Genomic DNA, 23,212 nt, shown 5'->3' with positions numbered 1-23,212 from the left:
GCCAGATGCTGTATGATTTTTACTACTGATGCATTGGTTCTGAGTATTTTGGAAACAGCCCTGCAGAAAGGGTGCTGTAGAGTCACACCACTACTGCAGGTACAATTTACAAAGAGAGACTGTGCCTCAGGAACTGTAATCTTGCCTGTGGCTGCTCTTTTTGTGTATGGGGGATGTGTACTAATATTGGGCACTTGTGTGTACCAGCCCCATTCTGTGGGGTGGTGCAGGGGAGAGTCCTGCATGGCTCTGCCTCATCGCCATCTCCTTTGGGGTGATAACGTTTACAGGGACAGTAGAAGGTGAGCAATCCTTGCAGATAGGCTGCTGTTTTGATTAGCCATTGTGTGGACCATGCAAAGGAGTGGGGATGGGGAGGATAGGAGGAGAAGACTCCTTAGGTCCCTGCTCCCTCATTGTGCCCATGCAAGGGTTGCTCATAACCTGGCTCTCAGGAGGGTCAACAACTTGCCCTGCCATCAGGGTCACTCCACAGTGGGCAGTCCCATACACCCTGTGGCTCGGCCGCAGGTTGAAATGCTTTGAGGACTAAGTGGGGAAGGGGGTTTCTGGGGTTGGGAGGAAGGCAGGTGGATCTGCGAGAGGTTTTCTCTTCCAGTGGGCCAGAGAAGGCAGGAGACAGGGAGAACTTCTCTATGGGGTTTCTGCACCTGCCCCATAGAAGCTGATTCGAAGGGCAGCCCCGCCACTGAATTAAAGGGGAGGGTTAACAGCCACCGCCGAGCACGGGGATCCGACTCTCGCTTCAATCGCCCCGGGATTCCACAGTCCTCTCTGGGGGTCCTTTCTGCTCCACAGTCCCACCCGTATCTCATCCCAGCCGGCTGCGCCGCAGGGAACCTGCTCTACCGCGCTATTGCCTCCCCAGCGCCCGGCTCCCCTCCGGGAGTCAGGGCCCCAGAGCCGGCGCCTCCCGCACCTTGGCCGTGCACCTGTGAACGAGCAGCGGTCCCGCCCCACAGCCGGGACAGGCCGCGGCCAGAAGGGGAGGAGAAGGCGGCGGAAGGGGGGTGGCGGGTGGTTTCTCATTGGCCGCGTTGCGGAGCCCCGCTCCCCAGCCCTGCGCTGCTCCCTTGCGCGCTGCTCCAACGAACGCCGGGCAGCGGGGAGGTCGGCGCCGCGTCCCAGTTCCTGCGGGCGAGCCCCCGGCAGCGGCAGTGAGTGGCGCTGGGGGAGGCGGGCTGGTTCTCCCGGCGCTGCGGGCTCTGCGGCCGCGTCCCCTCCTCCTGCCGCACCACGATTGGGCTGGGAGGGGGGCTCCCCCCTCGGGCAGCTCTGCCGGCTGGGCGGTGCGGAAAGGCCGAGGCTCCTGCCGCTAGACGCAAGAGGCGTCGTCCCCCGCCCGGGAATCAGGTGCGTTGGAGGCTCGCGGGGATGCCCGGAGTCCCTGCCGCCTGGGCGGGTTCGCCCCTCGCCTTTGCTAGCTTGGCGGGTACGGAGGCGCGGTAGCCCCGGCGGCTCCGCCTGGCAGCACGTCCTCGTTGGCCGGGTAACGGAGGGGGAGTCACTGAGGAATGTGGCGGCCGTGCGGCGGGGAAGTGCCTGCCCGGGAGCAGCTGGGTGCCGCGGCGGGAGAAGGCGCAGGGGAGGAAGGAGCGGGGGAAAGCAGAGGGTAGAGCCGAGGAGGCTGCATTCCTCCTCCTGGCTCCTGCCCATGTGCCCGCAGCACAGCCGGGGCTTAGGAGGCGCGGTTCGTAGGTTTCCTTCTTCAGCTCCGCACGGGGGGAGTGTGGGAGAGGGCGCGGGGCTTGGCCCCTTCTGGTTTGCGCGGAGCAGAGCGAGGGATTCAGGGCCACACGCGCTTTGTGATTAATCCCTTAAATCCCCGTGGGGATTTCAGTGTAACCTTAGCTGGGAGATTTGCTACTGTCAGTCTGTGTGTGTGATATGCACCACCCGCCCTCTTACAAACCCAGGCGCTCACCTACCTCTCCCCTCTCCAGGGCGCACAGTAGTGCATGAAGTGTCATTGGATACTACAGAGATGTGGTGATGAGCTGGAAGGAAAAAGTGCTGAAGTCGGCTGGGTTTTTCTGAAGGGTGACAGCTATCATGACTGTCTTCAGGCAGGAGAACCTGGATGATTACTATGAGACTGGAGAAGAACTTGGCAGGTACAGTAGGTGCTGAAAGAATGTACAGTGTGTTTGTGAATGACTGTTAAGCTGGCCAATAACCATCATAAATTGTGAAAGGAATCTCGTGATTAATATCCCTATTAATAGTATTATAATATTGGGGGGGGGCTTGTGTGTGAGGCTTGGTCCTAGCTTTTTAGCTACGTCACTCAGGCTGTGAAAAAATTTGCGCCTTGTGCAATGTAGTTAGGTCAGCCTAACCTCCTATATAGACTTGACTAGATCAACAGAAGAATTTTTCCATTTACCTAGCTTGGGCTTTCGGAGAGGTGGTTTACCCACAATGACAGAAAAACCCCTTCCATCAATGTGGAAAGTGTCTATGCTATGGCGCTACGGTGGCACAGCTGCAGAGCCATAGGTGTGCCACTGTAGTGGCTGTAGGGTAGAAATATCCTGAGTGTGAATACAGTAAAATGAGGTGATCATACAACATAGGTTAAGGGACTCCAAATGGTACTGGTAGTACTTCCATGGCATATAAAAATTCATTATTATGGACTAAAGCAAAATGTATTGACCTAGGTCTAGAGAATGCATGCAGATTTAATTTCTTGTTCCTATACATAGTCATGTTGTACCACCTTATTTCCTTTAAGATACCAGTGTGTTCTAGTAGGTATAATTCAAATAAGGAATGTGATTTTAAACAATCATATGTTACTGTCTTAAATAATTCAAACTAATAGGAATTTAGAACTTGATAGTTGCTAATTTAATAACTTCTAACTTCATATTTATATATCTAACGGTCTGTGTGTATATGTGTGAGATTTTAACTAGGGATCTCAAATAATTTTGTGTTGTGCTTTGACTTCTGTTAGTCAAACAGGTAACTTAAATTGCAATATATTGTTTGTATATAGAGAGAAATACACTTCGCATTTTAGAAGCTCTGTATATCTTATGTGATCTTTAATTATTTTACTAAAATCAAAATGGTACTCTGCATATAAAGATATGGGAGAATCCATCTAATTTTTTTAACTGTTCTCTGTTTAATGAAGATTCAAGGCATATGTGTTTAATTATTCTGTTCCAAGTGAAAAAAAGTCAGATCAGGAGACTTATAGTAGTTAAGAGCTGTAGGTTTAACACTGTCTATATAAAGCCTATTTGTTGAATGCTACTAAATGCACAGCTTCTGCCACAGCTTTTTGATACCAAGCCCAAACCATTGGCTAGTGTTTGTAGTGTTCTTTGACTTTTAAGAGCCTTCAGTTTAATGTTAAATGAAGTCAGTTGTGTGTGGGTTCTTTTTGTGTTTTGTCTTTTGTGAACTGCAGGATTTTTTTTTTTTAAGTTTGTTGTCAATGGCCCAGTGAATATGGAGTAAATATTGTATAATTTTAGTATCAAAATATTAACAATTTAAATGTAAATTTTGCAAGGGGCATAACTTAACCTGGTTATGTCAATGTGAATACATATGTACTCTGTATGCACAAACAAACATGTTCACAGTTAGGTAGTGCTAACAAATTTTGAAAAGTATATTGAACCTCATGCTGCAGGATTTAAGCCAATCTCTAACTATTAGGGACCAGGATGAAACCAAATCTGTGAGGGAAATGATCCCACAGCTGCTTACTGGGGGATACACCTTCCTCAGAAGCATCTAATGCTGGCCATATATATATATATATATATATATAAGCAAGTATTTAAAAAAAAACAAATCTGTTTAATTCATTCTATTGTGTGCACGAGAGCTTGGCCATATTACGTAAATAGAAATACCTTTTACGTTAAAAGGCATAAAATGTGCTCTTATGTGAGGCTAACCCGTGCACTTCTGATAAGTTAAGTGTGTGTGGTCTAAATATTATGTGTGGCCTGAATTAAGTCACTTGACTTGATTCCTGTGGTTTTTGGCAAGAACATGTGAAGTATTCTGGCATTGAGCTGTAACCATCAGGGCTAGTAAAAATAAGACATTAATGGGTGTAGCATGGACTAGTTTAATTTATAAACTTCACATACTGAAATTTACATAGTCACAGTAAATGTTAAACACCACAATAAAACCTTTTGGAGCTCCTAGATTTCTATCAGGTTTTTGTTGTAAAGGTTTTTCAGGGACAAAGCAAGGTCTAACCTCCAATCAAGGGAAGTTTTATGATCCAGGTAAATATGCAGTTCTCCTTGCATTTACTTTAAAGGGAAACTCTGACCATAAAATCTGGTCCCAAATACAGATTATTTTGTACGAAATGTAAGACAAAGTTAATATTTCTAGGACATTTTTTAATTCCCAGGGAAATTATTGTATTTTAAAATGAACTTTCCTTACAGTACTTGGAAACCAAACATTGCAGCTTGAGTATCTAAAAGTGAAACTAACTTTCTTTCTTTTTTTGTTCAAGCAGAGAGAAATGCAAAATGTTAATATCATGCTTTTTTTTTTTTTTTAAAAAAAAGCAGTTATTAAGATGCTACTAATTAGGTACTTGAATTTGTTTACAAAATAATTTGGACATTGTCCATTTTTAACCTCATGCTACCATTTTTATCTACTTTTCAGCTATATATTGCATACTGCCACTAACTTTTCTGTATGTAAATGATCGTTTAGCATTCAGTCTACCTGCAATCATACTTTAAGAATTAGAGGATTACATTTTTAAAAACTAAATTTGAGGGTAACCTAAACTAAATGCAATAAAACAGGGCTGGTTGAAGGAACATCATCCGGTGTTAGGACTTGTATGCAAAAACTTCAACTATATTTGTTTACATTAAAACATACTTATGGTCAAAATAGACTAGAACGTTTTGTGGTAGAGGGTATAAAAGCACTGCAGCACTTTTGTTTAATAAGAAAATACATTTATTATTTAGATGGGACAAAATAAGAATTGATTATCCAATATTTTGTCCTCACCATCACCTCCTAGAGACCCAGATCTGTACTACTTTCAGTGTTGCCAACTCTTCTGTCTTTTTAATCATGAGTCTCTAGATTGTTGGCATTTCTGCTTATAACGCTGGTTTCTGGAGTTATGTGAGAATCTCAGCTTTTTTTTTTTTTTTTTAATAAGATTTCAGCCTCATGGTTGCAAATAAAAGCTTGCAAATGTGAATCAAAAACCAGAAGGCAAATAGGAACGACCCCATTTTTATTATTTTTAAATCAATATGACTGGGGCTTGACTCATAGTTTTTTAACACTGGGGGTTGGCAGGGCTGGAGGCTGTAGTCTTGCAAAGCTACCCCATTTCTCCCCTTATTTAGAGGTAGTGTGTGTGGCAGTCACAAATAAGGTAGGTGAATGAATGCACTCACTTTAATAGTCCAAGTGGAATATGGTGTGCTTATTTATATGGATCATAAAGTACCTCTAACACCTTTTGAGAAGGCACTGTACAGACGCCCTCAGGTTCATTGAATGAGTTTGAAATTAAGGACTCTTTCAGTGTTCTATTTTTACTTGTAAAATACTTTGATTCTTCCTTTTTATCAGATAGTTATTGTCAGAAGTATTACAAAATAAAAATTGTGTTACTATTTTAATGAGGAAGATCCATTAAAAATGTATTGCTAAATGCATTGCATAAGTTAAACCTCCTTTATTAGTTTCAATTTAAAACCATCTTGGCTTGTCATAAAATCCATAGATGTTTTAAGCTAATGTAAGGAATAGCAATATGCCTGGCAGAAGAAACACTTCTTAGTTTGTTTACTACTGACCACAGTGCCTTTACCCAAGAATAGTAAACTTGCTTCATCAGCCTACTGGTGTATTTTTATCCTGGGGGGGAGGGGAAATGCAAATAAAGGACCCCAGAAGTATTGATACTTATGGGATCCCCTGTAATTGTCTCAGTTGTACATGATTTATTCCTGTGCGTGTTAGCTAATCTGGTATTATCCTAAGCATGTGTACATGTACAACAATCTTGGGAGACGTCCAGATCAATTATTATTTTTATCAGAAACTTCTATTAAAAAAACTCTGCTCTCAATTGTTGCAAATGTTGCATTACTGAGACAAAAGTTTTTTCTCTAATACAAATTTAAGTAAGCTTGCTTATGATATCTGTATAAGGGATAAGCAACATAGTAATCAATCATCTAACCATGACATTTCATAAGGCTGATGCAGATTCAGTTCTGGCTAGGATGCAGATTATTGTGAAAGAGCAACACATTTACTGAAGCTTTTCTGTTCGTTTAAATTCTGCCTGCAGTTGCAAGCTGTGTGACCATGCATTTTAAATACTCTTCTGTAGTGTCTTTACTTTTATCCAGTTCCAATGCATTTGTTGGTGTATGAGTTTGCCAAATTATTGCGTGCTTACTATGAGATTTTTTTTTTTTTTTTAGGACTGCCGATCAAACTTTAATAATGGACTTATCAGAATTGTTTGCCTCCATAAATATAGGCTTGTCTTTGTTGATGGAAGTTGTTTCAATACCAGAGGTATTGTTAATTAATTATAGTGACAATTTACCAAAACAAGAGTACAGCTATAGCTAGATCCCTATTTACCTAAATTGGGTGTGATTTGGTGCATTGTCCTATAATGACTTTTTCTGAAATTCCCAAAAAAGCTACATTATGTCTGCACTACAGCTTATGTTGGCATAACTTATGTCACTCAGGGTATGTCTATGCTACCTGCCGATCCGGCGGGTAGTGATCGATCTATCGAGGATTGATTTATCGCGTGTAGTGTAAATCCGCGATCGCTCTCCCGTCGACTGCTGAACTCCAGCTCGGCGAGAGGCAAAAGCAAAGTCGACAGGGGAGCAGCGGCCGTCGATCCCACGCTGTGAGGACACAAAGTAAGTGATTCTAAGTTGATCTAAGATGCGTCGACTTCAGCTACGCTATTCTCGTAGCTGAAATTGCGTATCTTAGATCGATCCCCCCCAGTGTAGCCCAGGCTTCAGGTGTGGTCATCCTCCCCGAGCGACATAAGTTACACCGATATAAGCGCCAGTGTGGCCAGTGCTATGTCAGCGGGAGAGGTGGTTTTATTATGCCAATGGGAGAGCTCTCTCCCGTCATTATAGAGCATCTTCACCACACGCACTCTGCAGCACTGTATGTGTAGACAAGCCCTTAGATCAGGGGTCGGCAACCTATGGCACACGTGCCAAAGATGGCACGCAAGCCGATTTTTTTTTTTTTAATGGCACGCTGCTGCCTGCCAGGGTCCCGCTCAGCCCGCTGCCGAACCCCAGCAGCGGGCTGAGCCAGACCCTGGCAGGCAGCAGCATGCCATTAAAAATCCTGCCCGACCCAGCCTGCTCTTCTCCGCCTACTGCGCTCTCTGGCGGAGGCAGGGGGCAGAAGCAAGTTTGCTCCTACTGGCTGCTGCTGTACAGCAGGCTCCGCCGGCAGCCAAGCTTCCCCCTCCCCCACCTCTTCCCCCAGCGTGCTGCGTGGAGCCCTGCTTCCCTGCTGCCTATGGCCCTTGCGAGGGAGGGGAGAAGAGCAGCCCCAGCGCCCTCGCTGCTCAGACCGGTAAGGAGGCGGGGAAGGGGGGTAGGAGCCGTGAGCCGCTCAGGGCAGGGGGCTGGGAGCACCCCTCTGCCCTGACCCCTGCACCCCCTTTGCACCCCAGCTCCCTGCATCCCCCCCAGGACCTCATCCCTGACGCCTCCACACATACCCAGCCCCTCCTCACCCCATGCCCTGACTCCTGCACCCCCTCACATGCCCCCAGCCCTCTGCCCTGACTCCTGCACTCCCCACACATACCCAGCCCCCCCACACCCCATGCCCTGACTCTTGCGCACACACACACGCACACACCCCGAGCACCAGGTTGGCAGCAGGCTGAGCGGGGCCGGTGGCCAGAACCCCAGACCGGCAGCGGGCTGAGCGGGGCCGGCAGCCGGGACCCTGGCTGGCAGGAGCCAGTGGACAGAACCCCAGATCGGCGGCAGCAAGCTGAGCCGCTCGGCTCGCTGCTGGTCTGGGGTTCTGGCTGCCGGCCCCTTGACAGCTGGGGTCCCAGCCGCCAGCCCTGCTCAGCCCGCTGCCAGCCTAGGTGAACGGAACCCCAGGCTGGCAGTGGGCTGAGCAGGCTGGCGGCTTAAGATCAGCATTTTAATTTAATTTTAAATTAAGCTGCTTAAACATTTTGAAAACCTTGTTTACTTTACATACAACAGTAGTTTAGTTATATTATATATAGACTTATAGAGTGAGACCTTCTAAAAAACATTAAAATGTATTACCAGCATGCGAAACCTTAAATTAAAGTGAATAAATGAAGACTCGGCACACCACTTCTGAAAGGTTGCCGACCCCTGCCTTAGATTGTTACAATGTCACTTCTTTTTCTAGATCAGAGAGAGAAACTGCATTGGCATTGCAATATGTTACAAAAAAAAAACCTGACAAAATAACTTAAATAAGATTTATTTCATAAGACTTTATAGTTATCAAACACGAATTTGTGAATACTCCTTGTGCATGAAGGCTTTTTTAATCCCAATAATTTTTAAAATAAAACAAATATTTTTTAAAAAGTAATAGGATTAAAGTTATAAAGTGGCAGGTGCCTAATAAGCATCTACTAGGAAATCTCCCCCCCCCCCCGGGGGGGGGGGGAAGACTGGAGAAAAACAGTGTATCATTCTAATAATTTAATGTACAAACCAAAAATTCTTTGCTGGTCAGAAAAAAGAAATACTTCAGATTTAAAACTCCCAAGAAGGTATGGGTGTGATTCAGATATGTGCTGAGTGTCTGCCCGTCTCATTGACGTCGGTTAGATTTGTCTGTCCTTGGTGTGTCTGAAAATCAGGCTATATGTGCTCATTGGTTCATGAAATGAGGAGGAATCGCTGCTGACTGTTGCTATTTTTAATTTACCCAAGATGTCTGATAAACTTCACTATAGTCACTGATGAATTATCTATAACCTTATCTTCAGTCTGCTACGTGATGAAAAAGAAAACAAGTAGTTGTCTATTTATCGTGGTGTTTTCTTTGCACATCTGGACCTTGTCTACACTAGAACTTACTTTAGTATAACCATATCCCTATGTGAATAATCCACACCCCTGAGCGATGTAAGTTATACCGAGCTAAGCGGTGGTGTAGACAGCACTCTCCCATCGACATAGCTACTGCCTCTCATGGAGTAATTAAACCGACAGCTTAGAGTATTGTACCCAGAAGCGCTACGGTGGCGCAGCTGCATCAGTGCAGTGTGCCACTGTAGCACTATTAGTGTAGAGGTAGCCTAAGAAGACACTATTTTATCTCTTTGTATTCAGTAATGTGAGCAAATAGTCTTTCTGGAGACAGTGTGAAAACAAATTTTTTTGTGATGTTAGTTTGCTTGTTACAAGTAGGCAAATATCTCCTTTAGTGATACATGCTTTGTGCAAATCTTCAAAAATATTCCTCTCTAAAAATGCAAAGAATGTCCATCTCCTGAGTATTGGCTTATAGTAACTATATTGCATTCTCTTATTCGGAACATGGTGAAAGGATATTTGAACAGATTAAGCTTTGCTAACAAATAGAGTTTGACCTTCAGTGATGGTTTTGAGAATTGGAAACTCTTCTTAACAGGTTGATGTACAGAAACTGTGCAGGCAATGTCACTTATTTTCCCTCTAGAAATTTGTAACATCTGATATTCCTTTGAGAAATTTGCTTCTTCCCTTCAAAGCTGTCAGGTTTATCTTAATTGCATAGTAATAGTACTAGCTCAAAATTGTTGTGCCAAAGGGATTTTTTTTTAATATTTAGTTATAATGTAACTGTGATCTAGATTAAAAAGCAGTTTGAAAAAACACTAAGTTAATTTAGAAATAAAAAGGAGAAATGTGAGAGATGATGTAGGAAGGCTACAAGATAACATTACATATAAAGTCTTAAATTTTTAGCTATGAGAAATTACCCTTCTGAGTTCTCCTGCAGTGTAATCTTTTTGTAGCCTCTCTCTGGTTACGTATTAAAAGTGATACGTACGTATGTACCAACCTTAAAAATTTCTATGTGGCCAAAATGGTTAAATCCAGAAGTCATAGAATATGTCTATATATGCAAGTAATAAGGAAAAAATGTCTTGTAAGCATCTTAGTAGTACTTACATAACCTAAACATCAGTAGAATACTCTGTTTCTGTGGGATAATTCTTGTTGTAATACAACTGTTGTCTGCTAGTACTGTTGTATTACCTTAAATTGAATGATATCTGGGAATTCTAAGAAAGAAGTCTATAAATACTTTAGCAATGAAATAAGTGTTAATTATAGCAAGAGGTTTTAGCTTTGCTTTAGCTAGCCTGAAGGTTCTAAACTCAAGTTACAGCCTAGAACCTTTCAGATGTTTTTGTATACAAATATTGTTCACATAATCAACCTTCTGAGAAGGTGTCATAGCTCAGAAGAAATGTTAAACTGCTCTATATTGTGCCCATCTTCTGTGGCTGAGCAAGTGAAAGACCCGCTCCTCCTGCTATCGATTGGGCCCCGTAGTTTTGTGAGTGGGAGTGGGGAGGAAATCTCTGTATAATCTTGAGATCATGGTGTCAAGGGAAAAGGGAATAGAAAGAGTCCTTTGTGTGTTACCGTCCCCATCCCTCTGAGCTGTGTCTGGAAATGGGTTTTTCTTCAAAAGTGAATAATAAACTGTGTAGTGGATGTCAGCTGTTGATATCTGAATTAGACTGTCAACGTACAGTACTGCTGGTTGATAATCTGTTGCCTTATAAAATGTGTTGATGTGTAGCTACGTGAAAGTCACAAGAGGTGCAGAGGGTTTTCAGAAATAATTGCTTGGTGGTGCTGTTTAGTTTATTTCTCACAGAAGGAAAAAAAATCTGCTTTATTGGTCTGTTATTATGCAGTGTAATTAAAACCACAACATACTGCTTATTCTACCACTTCATTTTAAATATGTGAACCTTTGCAAATTTAAACTTTTCAGGGAGCTGATAACAATGTCTTTGAATTATTTTTCTTGGTTTGGCTCCATGAAGTACAATCAGTGCAGGAACTGGTGTGTTAGTAACGCACTGGCACTTTCATTAATTTGTATTTTTAAGGATCCATATCTCTCCTTGCAGATGCTCAAGGATGTAATTTCTTTTGCTTATGCAGCACATACTGAACAGATTTTTTTTCTGGCTTGGTTAGGCATCCAAGCAAGCTTGCAAAAACTGTGTATGCTACCAGTGAGGGATGTGAATTCAGGCAGTTCTTCTCTTATGAGGGAAGGAGAAGCTGGAAACAGTTACATGGAAACTCTCTCAAATTGCAATCAGGATTAGATTATGGGTTTGCCATATGGTGCAATATGTTAGCTTTTACTTAACACCTGTTTATAAGTGGGGGAGGGCTAAGAAGAGGGTGGCAGAAGAAATATAAATATTACAGTCTTAAGGCCAGTCGTGTTCTTTTGCTTAAATTCATTGTGCATGTAGATCCATCGATTTCCCTGGGGCTATTTATGTGAATAAGGCGAGCAGAATTTAGTCCTTGAAGCGCAGGTTTTATTGCACGCTAGAACCTGCAGCCTGGCCCTGCACCCCACCATCAATAGGGACTCCATGGAAGGGAAGAGGATGCTGTTCTTCAACAGAGAAAGCCTCCAATCCCATATCAGCCAAATGGGCTGGCTTTGGTTTTGTTTTGTTGGCTGGTTGAACTAACTTGTTATCTGTATGTGTTTTTTTTCCCCCCCACCCCCGCTGGTCAACGTTATGTGGTTGGGAGCCTAATTAATTGTTAGGGTGCGTAGAGCTCTTGTGTGCATGTTTATTGTTTAAATCTAAATAAATATTTTCTAAAGTGTGCAAAACATGGTTCACACCTGAAGAGCTTACAGTCTAAAGGCTAGGACCTGAAACGCTTAGGGCTGTGGGTAATGTGACTTGGGTAGAGGCACTGAACTCAATGAACAACTGTTTGCAGGAGAAAGGCCTTAGAAGGAAAATGTTTGCTTCAGGCAATAGTATTCAATTTGCAAGAGCAACAAGAATTGCTAATTTAACCTTTAACTAAAAAATATAGCGTAAAATGACAGGATAAAACCCAGTTCTTAAATTTAGGACTCTCCTGGGTTTCATTTAATCAGTGCATAAGGTCCGGTTGTAAACCTCCCTGCTTAAACATATAGGGTTTGTGACACAGGGATAGTTTCATTTAAGGAACTTAATTTTGCTATTACCTCAATAGGATAATATCCCATTCTGTTTTGACGTCAGTTGCAGCCATGTTATTTCACCCAATTTAGTGAAGTTGTTGTGTCTGACTTCATACTGACTTCATTACTGGAGATGAGTTCTTGGTTTTTGTTTTTTTCCTAATTGCTATAGTGATGGAGTCTAATACCAAATCCTAAGCGTGAAACCATTTTTTTTAAATAGCTATTTTAATGCTTATCAAAAGCACTTAATTTGAGCATCATGACACCTGCTGGAGGCGCAGGAATGTGTGGCTGCCAAATCGCCACTGCACCATATCCCCTCCTCACTTTTTTTACACAAGCACACACACACAGTGGACATGTTGGAATGGCGGTTAATACTGCTTCTTGGAGCCTTAACTCCCATAGTATGGTAGTATATTCCTGGACATGTCTTGCATTTCATCCCTCCCTGGGAGTTAGGCCATCTGTACAGATTTGCTATGGGGATGGAACAGGGCCACCCAGTGGGGGGTGGGGGGGGGGCAAGTGGGGCAATTTGCCCCGGGCCCCGCAGGGGCCCCCACGAGAATATAGTGTTCTATAGTATTGCAACTTTTTTTATGGAAGGGGCCCCTGAAATTGCTTTGCCCCAGACCCCCTGAATCCTCTGGGCGGCCCTGTGATGGAATGGAGCTTCCTGCAGGCTCCCAGGAACGAGAGAGCATGCCAAGGGAAGGCAACTCTCTGTTACTGCTTTCTGGGCTTTTCTCTGCTGTTCTTCTGTGTTTCTCTCCATGCATCACAGCAGATGGAAGTATAGGGAGCTGGATCATTTTATTTCTTTATGCATGTATTGCACTAGTTGTTGTTGTGTTAACAGAATAGCTAAACCTTTCCAAAACAGCATGTATAAAGATGATGGTTTTTCTTCCTCCTCATTCCTATCTCTTTAGAAGTGTAGTATTCACATCGCTTTCCGTGCCAATGATGAGTAAGTTGGTGTTCACTCCTGGCCAAAGCTACCATGTCTGCCTGCTGTCCTAAGTAAATTGTGTGAATGTTTTGGTGGTTGTGGCCAATTAGAGACCGTATAAAAGAAGTGCTCTGAAATGACAGATACAATCTGAGTGTGGGGTTAGCTCTGGATACTCAGAGCCATGACTGAACAGTCTGAGTATGTTTTCCAGGTCAGAGCAGCTGGAGGATAGCTAGACAAGGATTCCTTCATGTGGGGATTGGGGAGTAATTAAGGATAAACAAAAAAATCCCAAACTGGTCATATTCATCTGTCAATGAGCATTCTGTAAATAAAGACCTAATGAGTGGAAGAGCCAGACAATTAGTTGGTTGTAATTAACAGCTCATAAATACATAACTTATGCAGGGAAGTTGCTAATATAGTAGGCATTCAGTGTGGTATTTGTGACAAATTGACTATGCCTTGTTTGCAATTGTTTTTTATGTTCCATATAGGTGATTTGTTTAAACCAAGAACAAAATATCTCTGAGAGCAAAACATTTTCTGTTTCTTGCAGTGGATTTTGTAAATTGTGTTGGTTGGTCAATTTGTTCTTGCATTTAGCATCATAAGTAAGTGTTTGGAAAAAATACACTAACCGACTGATTACTTAGTAAGAGAGAAGTTTTCCATGGAGGGAAAAAATGGGCCTAAGCCATCATTTTGTGCTCAGTATAAAAAACTTTTACTTGGATCATAGTTTTCAGTGCTGCCCCAGGGTTGTGAATAGCAGCTATGTCTTGTTCGTTCTGCAAGTAGTGCAAAACTATCTCATCAGTTTCACTCTGCTACTGTTTGGGAAAGCTATGAGCAGTAAGCACACAAACCTCTGCACACCCATCTTTCACATCCCCCTCTGGCTGGCGGGTCTAGTCCTCTGGCTAATAAGTGACTGGTAAATTATTCAAGCTCTGTCATAAGTATTCATTCATTTTTCAGAGCTTTTGAAGATTGACATAAAAATTTCTTAGAGAGTAATCTTAAGGAGACTCATCTTTAACCAAATTATTGTAACTTTTAATGGAGTATCCTGACAGCATTAAAGTGCAACAGAAATAAAATTCAAACCTGGTATAAACTGCACTTGTGTTCTTGGTGTCTGTCCCCATGAAATGTGGAAACCCCAAAAGTGCTGTATAATCACTACATGTATATTTATTACCATCCAACCAACCAGTAGATCCCAGGCTATCTGTCTTTTTTTTTTTTTTTTTTTTAAAGGTTGGTGAGGGTGTGATTTGGAGGGGGTGGAATAAGAGATAAGCTGTTCCTTTGTCTGCTTCATTGTCCTGAAGTAGTGGGCAGTGCGAGAGTTATATAATAAGCGACCTGGTGCCCTAAATAGAATCCTCCTCCCCAGGTCATGGATCCAACAGCCATTCCATAACTGATCCACTTCTGGACCCATTGTTATAAAAGTGACTTTTTGAGGTAGATTCTTCAAGTACTCTTTCTTTATGAAGTTAGAGACAGCAATACTTATTGTGCCATTGCTTCCCTTTTCCAAAAACAAAACATCTTAAAAAGGGTGTAACAAATCTTCACCACAAGTTCCTTGTTGTGCCACTGTCTTCTGTTTTGAGTCAGATATGCTTCATGTGCATTTCCCCCCCACACACACACTTTTTTGTTAACATGACACTTAAAAATATTTCCCTTTTTGAATGTTTTATGGGATGTGAAGTGCTAATTTCTTTAAAATATGATATATAATACAGAATACACACTTAGTAGATTGGTGTGAACAAAGCACTCCTTGAACAACAGTTTAAAGATTAAGGTTCAAATATACCACCTTATCTTTCTCTTTGCGTGTTGCATTGCTTTCTTTAATTATGTGATGACGTACTATAGCCCTGATCCTGCAAACACCTACACACATGCTTCATTTTACTACTTTGAGTAGTAGTAATAATAGTGCCTAGCTGTTACATAGTGCTTTTAATTTTGGGACTATTCAAAGTAGTAAAATGAAGTGTGGGTGTAAGTGTTTGCAGATTTGGGGTCCATTTCCCTAATATACATTTTTTTCTACACCCATAACTTTGTAAGAATGACAAATATTACATACTTTAAATTCATTATCTGAATGGTATCTAGAAGACAGAACGTCTCATACAAGGTTATAATACAGCATGTACTGCTTTTTTTTAATTTTTTCATCACATATTTACTAAGGGCCAGATCCAAAGCTCTTTGAAATTGATGGAACAGATAAGCAGGATGTTTTCTCTTTTTTACACCAAGATGGTACATGTCTTAAAGACAACGGATGGTATTTCAATATGTTAGAAACGTTTTTTGAGGAAATAACTATAGAATGTTAACAGTGTAGGTAGTCTGATATTTCATGTTGTTTTTTGTTGTATATGTGTAAATCTTATTTCTGTTTCATGTGAGCTACCCCAAAACTGTATTAATAAAGGTTAAACATTACTCTTACCAATTATTGGATGTATTTACTTTACAGTATTTATTTTTAACTTCACAAGTTAAACCTCTTAAATTGCTTTTTTCAATATACTGACATACAATTAAAACTGACCAAAAGCTACATTTGTATTGCATTATAATAACCTTATTGGAAAATAGTAGGAGTGGAATTGGACCTGATGATAGTTATGTAAATTACTGAAACAGTTCACTTATGCAAGACTATATCTTTACACGGCTTATGAAAGCCGCAAATGAAGAAAGGGTTAAAAACCATTGGGCTAAGTTCTTTTCCCTCATGAGTTGCTACATAGCAGTCATGTACCCTATTCACCTGCCATGCTCAAGCAAGGAAGTTCTTTAGCTGGTGAAGAGCATAAACTATAGATCCTTGCTAGAATGTTGTATCCATGTTAATCTACCTTGTTTACTTTGGAGGGGGAAAAGGCGCTGCCATGTTTTGTGTTGGGTGAATAGAATATAGTTGCATTATTACACCCATGATACTAAAATCCTCGAGCATGGCTTGTTTCATAGAGCTTAACAAGGACTAAACATCAAGCTATGTTTGAAAAAAATCAATCTGGTAATTATAAAGTTATCAAGAGTAATAAAATGGCATGTTTATACCAAAGGTGTCATTGCTAACTGAAACAAGGAGAAATTTTTCTATTGGGCAGGTTCACTGGCAAATATTTAAAGTCTTTTTAAGATTTTTAAAAAAGTCAAATAGCCTTCACAACTCACTAGTGACTGGCTAATTTTGATTGGAAGCTTAACCATTTTTAAATGATCTTCCCTCTTTGAGTGGGATGGGAAACATGACCCTCGCATTATTAATATTTGTATTACTGTAGTGTCATGAGGCCCTAGGCACAGGCCAGGACCCCATTATGCTAGGCACTGTACAAAAGCAGAACAAAAAGATGCTATTTGCCCCAAGGAGCTCACAATATAAGTATAAAACAAGAGACAACAGACAGATGGAGAAGTACAAGTAAACAATATTGGCCAGCATGTAAGGCAATGGTATCAGCACACCAGTGGCTAGCGGCTACTTGGGTTATGTTCAAACATTTTAAAAACAAAACAAAAATCTTCTTAGGCACAGAGCTCAAGAATGAAAAACTTGAGTTTGAAAAATGAGGTTAAAGTGTACCACCTCCTATGTAGAGATTGACACACCTATTGGGAGTTGTGTATGACTGGCTTGATTAGGCACATGAGTTTGTGAACATTTGGACCTCAGTGTTTTCAGAAAGAGGAGTGATCTGACAATGTTGTTTATAATAGAAATATAGTTGAATGGTTATTTAATTATAAGGGGTCATATATTCCTTTTAATTGCTTATGCAGCTAATAGAAGTAGTCGGTTTGGTTCAGTTTGTTTTCTGTGGCCCAGAGCTGTGTGTGTGTATAGACTTGTTCCACTGATGTATCATGTCTCCTCTTTCTTCTCCCTGACTTCTACATACTATGTATTTGATAAATTCACTTACACAATAGGGTTCTGATACATTCCTCTTCCTTTCTCTTTCTCTTCCCCTTCCCCCGCTATTAAAATTTCAGAAGGCTTTGTTTTACATTAGTTGGATGCTTATTAAGTTCTATGGCACAGTGAGTTTTGACACATGTATGAAGCAATAATAGCAGTTCAGGTTTGTTTTGAACACTAATTCACTAGGAGGGTGATGAAGCACTGGAATGGTTTACCTAGGGAGGTGGTGGAATCTCCATCCTTAGAGGTTTTTAAGGCCTGGCTTGACAAAGCCCTGGCTGGGATGATTTAGTTGGTGTTGGTCCTGCTTTGAGCAGGGGGTTGGACTAGATGACCTCCTGAGGTCTCTTCCAACCCTAATCTTCTATGATTCTATGAAAGGACAAGGAGTAGGAAACCAGTGGCCCTTCATTTGTGATTCATTAACTGCAGTTTTTCCTTGACCTCAGTGAGAAAGATTTGCTGGTCAATAATTGATTAAAATATTTAATCACACATTGCCTCTGTCTTAGATAAAGCTAGAAGAATGATTGCACAACTAAATAAATCCCTTTTTTAGTAGCAATAAGGAAATTTAACAAAATTGGTTAATCCTTCAGGCAACAATATGTTGTAAGTTCTTATATTTTGACTTTCCTCTTTTCTAAAAAGTCATATTTATGTGCTTTTAAAGAGACATGCCCCAACTTGAAAGATCATATATCTGAAAATGTTGTGCCTGTTGTTGTTGCAAGTAACACCTAGAGAGTGGAGAGATGAGAGGGAGAGAAAACTACCTCTATCCCTTGTGTGTAGCTAGTTCCACTATGATGTTGATGGTCACTTGCACTTCCCATCTCATGTTCTGGTATGGTGACAGTACTCATGCCTAGAGTTCCCCAACCTCTGCAACAGAGCATTATACTCATAGTTGCAGCAGCAGATCTGAAACTGCAGGCAAGGCAGGTGTGTGGGGAGGAAGGAAAGCGTGGGCACCAGCATGTTTGGTGTTTCTCTTGGGGCCCACCGACTCTACCCTGATGGAAAGACATTTATAAGCCTCAGAAGGGGAGCAGAAAACCTTATTTTAAAAAATAGGTACACAAAGTATGCTCTATCTTATCAGACTAGTTATTATTTAATTTAATTAGTTTCAAAAAATCAAATTTTCCGTATCCCTTTGGTTTTGTTTTTCTGCTCTAACTATTTATTACAGGAAAAGAGGCAAGTAGAAAATCTTATATCAGAACTATCCCTTCAGCGGGTCTCCGTTAAAAGGAACTCCCGTTTGCAATAAGTATATTTTTCTTTGGTTAACAGAACATACTGTATATTTATCAGAACTATTTATTATCTCCAGTGCACTAAGCAATGCACTATACAGTAAAATGAAAACCGTGGCAGTGAATGCAAGAGCTCCACTTTTTCTGTAAAAATATTTTATGCTTTGGTAAAATATTTGTTCAATTCATACACAATTTTTACTTTTAAGTAATGTTAATTTTACATGAATTCCAGTTTCCTTGTGACACAAACATTCCTTTTTATCCAGAATGGTCTAGCAACAGTATAATTTTTCCTGATGGCAAAGGATTTTGTGTCTGAGAGTGAAAATAAATCCCTCTGTTCCCCTTTCCCCTCTATCCCAGTGCACACATCTTATTCCTTGGCCTTCATCTGTCTTTAGCTAATTTTAAAGAGCACGATTTGTCCTAATTGTTTAGTAGAATGTGATCATGAAAAGATCCTGTATATTTTTAGCTAAGCCCCTGGTCATCATTTCTTTAACAAGTCATGTGGTCTATTGAAAAAAATTATGGTCTATTGAAAGACTACATTTGATAGGAGATCTGTGTGCAGCTAGTGTCTATTAAGGGTCCAGTAGCTATTAGACCCCACTCATTCTCTTGCACTTGCTGGGAATGTCATGGTCAACACTTACCTCTCTGGACAGCATGTCTTTACTCCACAGGACACTTTTTAAAAACTTTGGATCAGCAACTCAGTAAATGATTAGCATCTACTTCGTTTTCCTTTGTGGTCACAATAAAATTCCTGGAGGAGTTTCAATACAATATCCCTTAAAATACTTTAGTATAAGGAGAGGAAAGATGGTGTCTGCTGTGAAATGCTCCACTGGACTTAAAAAATAAAAACAAGCAAACAAGGACCTAGTACAAGGCTCAAGTAATAGTAAATGGTTTCAAAAGGAGGGAGGTAAATGAAAAGCAGCATCTCTTGGTACTATGGACCCCTGCATCTTGTCTGACTATTCAGTCTTGTCGTATACTAATAGACACCCTGTATATATTAATGACCTGGAAAATCAAGGTGTGCAGATTTTTCAGCTCACATAAAACTAGGAGAATTAACATTTCAGCTCACATAAACCTAGGACAATCAACAAGGAGAAAGAGGAGAGTGAGCCCAGAGTGAGGGGAAGATGATGGCAACCATCGCTGAAAAGTATTGGCCATGTTGTTTAGAAAACCCTTCAGTATGTGGGGGGAGGGAAGAATTAATGGGCAATAATAAATATATAAGCAGGGTATCATTCTGTGTGTGTGTGTGTGTGTGCGCGCGCATGCGCATGTGCATACACACATGTTTGTAAATGGAGAAGCTGGGGTGCATTTCTCCCTTCAAAGGCTTTAGGTACACTGGCTGGTGTAGGATCAGCAGTGATCCTACTTTCCATTTATGGATAAGGAGTTTTTTCATACCTATCTTTAAAAATATATGTTAAGTCAAAGACTTATTGGAGCAGATTCCACATACATTACAGCTTGCGTTCTTTGTTGCAATGAATGAGGCGCAAAGCTATGGAAATTGCTGAGGATCTAATTACATTTTGAGCTGCATATTAGTAGCATCCATGTAAGTCAAATCAAGAATTCTTTTTTCTGCTGTGGAAGGCAGATTGAAATAATTTGTTGTGTAAAGTTGTGTGTTTGGATACCTGTGCCAGGCACAAGCCCCAGTGAGCGAGGGTTTGTTTTTCAGTTGGTTTACAAAAGAGATTGGCACTATGCAAATCCATTCATTACTATAAGTGGCATTCTTCAAGTGTGACACATTTAAGGATTATTAACATTGTGGAGAATAAATTATAGCAAGAAAGATCATTAACTGTTGCTAGCTTGTGGCAGGCTTATTAATTAAATAAATAAATGGTGAGCCAATGATTTTTCCTAGAGTATTGATTGAATATCCACAGTGACAACAGACTATTTTTACCACCAAGCAGCCCCTGCTGAGTTTAAAGCTGTATTGTGGTGGCACCTGTTAGTACTGCTGTAGCTATGGGGGTTAGGCCTTGTTTGTCCTCCCAGTTTTTCGTGGGGGTGGGGAAGAGGGAAGAGGTGTTCTGACTGTCATTTCAAATCTCGTCTCAGAGAAAATTAGAATGCAAGCTGCTAAACTAAATTATTAATTTCATATTAATGAACTCTTTATATTTCTTTTTATGTTGGGTGGCAATTATTTAATAGTTAGGTATAACTTCTTTTAAATGGATTTGAAACTGTCAGTTTGGGGTGGAGAATTTCAGTTATCAATATTTCTGCATTTAAACAAAATACATGCTATTGCCTGTGCAGCGGGTAAATTTTTCTTCCCCCCCCCCCCCCCATATACCTACATTTCATAGTGTGAATTAACAGGCACAACAGAAGGAAGATAAGGCTAACTCTACACATCCTGATCTTGGAATGTCCTTGCTTAAGTTACGTGTATTGTAAAGCCCACCTCCCTTCTGACTTTTGGAAATGAATTCAATGGAATCTGAGAGTGTTCAGGCCATTAATGCCAGATTTACATAGTGTGTTTCTTGTTTAATTTTTGGGAAAAGATTGAGACGTCCATCCCTGTCAGATTAAGTAACGCAGAGTCCTCTTCTTATTGTCTGATTTCCTTTTGGGAGCAACTCCTCAGCAGATCACTGAAATAAGTGGTCAGTTATTCAGGCAGTTCAACTCCATAAACTCTTCTTTACTGAATTTGTAATTTAATTTTTTAAGAGCTGTAGCAAAAACAATGGGTGTGGAGGGAGAATTTGATAGGATTAAAGGCCTTGGCTACTGTACAGCTCAGCCGCCAAGGTCTTGTTTTCCCCTTCTTCTTTTTACATCGAGGAAGAATAAAGGTAATTGGAGGCAGGGTGGGGGGTTAAACCAGTGTTAGTCTCTCCTTTCTCTTTTCAACACACACACGCTCCTCTGGCAGAGCCCAAATGTAGTGGTGTTCAACAAAGGTTGCACTACTACCACCTCTTGCTTAATCTTAAACCCAAATACCCCAAGAGCAGAGTATAAGGGATGCTGACTATGTGAAATGTAGTTAAGCCTGTCTGTAAGGCCATTACCTTTTCATCCTTAATACTCCTCCTTGAGACCCACTGTACTGAGATGCTTACAAGTAACTTAGCCAGCCATTAATGGCCAAGTAAAGGTGCAGCTGGGTGTTGAGTATATATGTGCGTGCGTACTCATTTATATAATTACTGCAAAAAATGCAGCTAACAAGATGGGGGGGGGGGGGGGTACGAGAAGGGGAGAGAACTGAAGTGGACCTTATAAGATTCATGTTAATTGTCTCCATTACTCTGCTTGTTTATATCCTTCTCCCCACCCATAGTTGGTTTATGTTTTATATAGCATTTTGGATTCTACTGTAATAAGTCAGTTTCATAGGATGAGTTAAATGTAGCTTCCGCCTCTGGACCAACTACCAATTTTTATATAGTTAACAAGGATTAACTATAACCATATAGCACACTTTCAAACACAGCTGCCCTCTGTCTCTACTAGGAGGTAAATTACATTTCACAGTGTTTGTTTCCACTTTCTGTAACACAAGGCATTGTTAGTATTGCACTGAATCCCACCTCAGACGTAGCATTTCTTATAACAGAAATGTGGCATCTTCGTCCCATTTTATTATAATCGTAATTCAGAGTTACTGAGATTTTCTGAATTTTCATACTTTTTAAAATAAGAATTTAATTCAACCATTTATTGGGGGAGGAAGAATGCCATTTTCTAACCATCATGATGGAGGTAAATGGAATGGAGCTGTGAGTGACTGGTGCTGCCTGAAGTGCTGCTACTTGCCTTATCCATAAGGGCTGCAGCTCCTCTGTGTTCCATGCTTGCACAAGGAGCACTTGTAGTCATTGTAAATGCCAAACCCAGTTTCTAACCAAATTTGACATCTTTTGCTGAGACACTTTAGTATATTAGATTTCCTGTTATCCTCCCCTGACACTGACCGACCCTGATTTGTTTCCTGTGGAAAAAGCATGACATAACAGGGTGAGTATAAGAAACTGTCATAGTACACCCCAAAAACTAAACCAGTGACCAAATGATGTATGGCCTGGAGACTCCTAATATGGGTGGACAGAGGACTCTTGTCATCTTCCATTTTGAGACAATTATGATGACCTCTCAGGCTTCCTTGATATACATAGCACTCCTCTCCAATCCAGCCAAAGTGATCTTTCTTGATGGTTTCAGACCACATTACTGCACTGATTTCCCCTTGCCCAATGTATCAAGTTTAAACTGCTCGTATGTGCATTCAAAAGTCGTGCACAATTCCTACGTTTTTGTCTTCTCTCTTCACATTTGTCCCCTCCTTTTGTACTTTACCAGCTATATCTATATCTATATATATATATATCTACACATACCATTCTTTTCCTACTCTCCATTACTTTCTTCTTTCCTCATCCATGTAGCCTCTTGTGTGAAAGTGCACCACCCTCCTCATTCACAACTTTCCTAAAGCCCCATTTGGTCTACGAGACTCACAAACTATAAAAGGTGGAGATGGGGGGGAGGGGGGAGTGTCTCAAATATTTTTAACCTAAAGTGACTCCTTCCTCTTGGTCTCATGATATGTCTCGTCTTTGTCAGCACCTGGATTATAAGATCTCTTTGGGCAGGAACTGTCATGAAATGTGCATTTTGTGGAGTGCCAAGTTCATTTTGGTGTTTAACAAATAGTTAGTAATAGAC

General features: G+C 41.1%; 1 protein-coding gene across 6 annotated transcripts in view; it reads left to right on the top strand.

Annotated features, from left to right (window-relative positions):
* The first annotated feature begins 1,037 nt into the window (after positions 1-1,037).
* The window catches only part of DAPK1 (death associated protein kinase 1), a 117,619-nt gene continuing 95,444 nt past the window's right edge, over positions 1,038-23,212 (top strand). Inside the window, exons 1-2 of one of the 6 annotated variants that reach the window (XM_005304301.5) lie at positions 1,038-1,178; positions 1,965-2,135. In XM_005304301.5, the coding sequence (XP_005304358.2) occupies positions 2,074-2,135 (62 nt within the window). In that variant the 5' untranslated portion in view covers positions 1,038-1,178; positions 1,965-2,073. Of the gene's footprint in view, positions 1,712-1,964; positions 2,136-23,212 lie in introns of all 6 variants that reach the window. The other 5 variants (XM_005304299.5, XM_065550421.1, XM_065550420.1 and 2 more) reach the window with 5 other exon arrangements.

The sequence above is a fragment of the Chrysemys picta genome, chromosome 6 (genome assembly GCF_011386835.1).
Source record: "Chrysemys picta bellii isolate R12L10 chromosome 6, ASM1138683v2, whole genome shotgun sequence".
Classification (NCBI taxonomy): domain Eukaryota; kingdom Metazoa; phylum Chordata; order Testudines; family Emydidae; genus Chrysemys; species Chrysemys picta.
The sequence above is the reverse complement of the archived record's forward strand: the minus strand, read 5'-3'. Positions and strand labels throughout refer to the sequence as shown.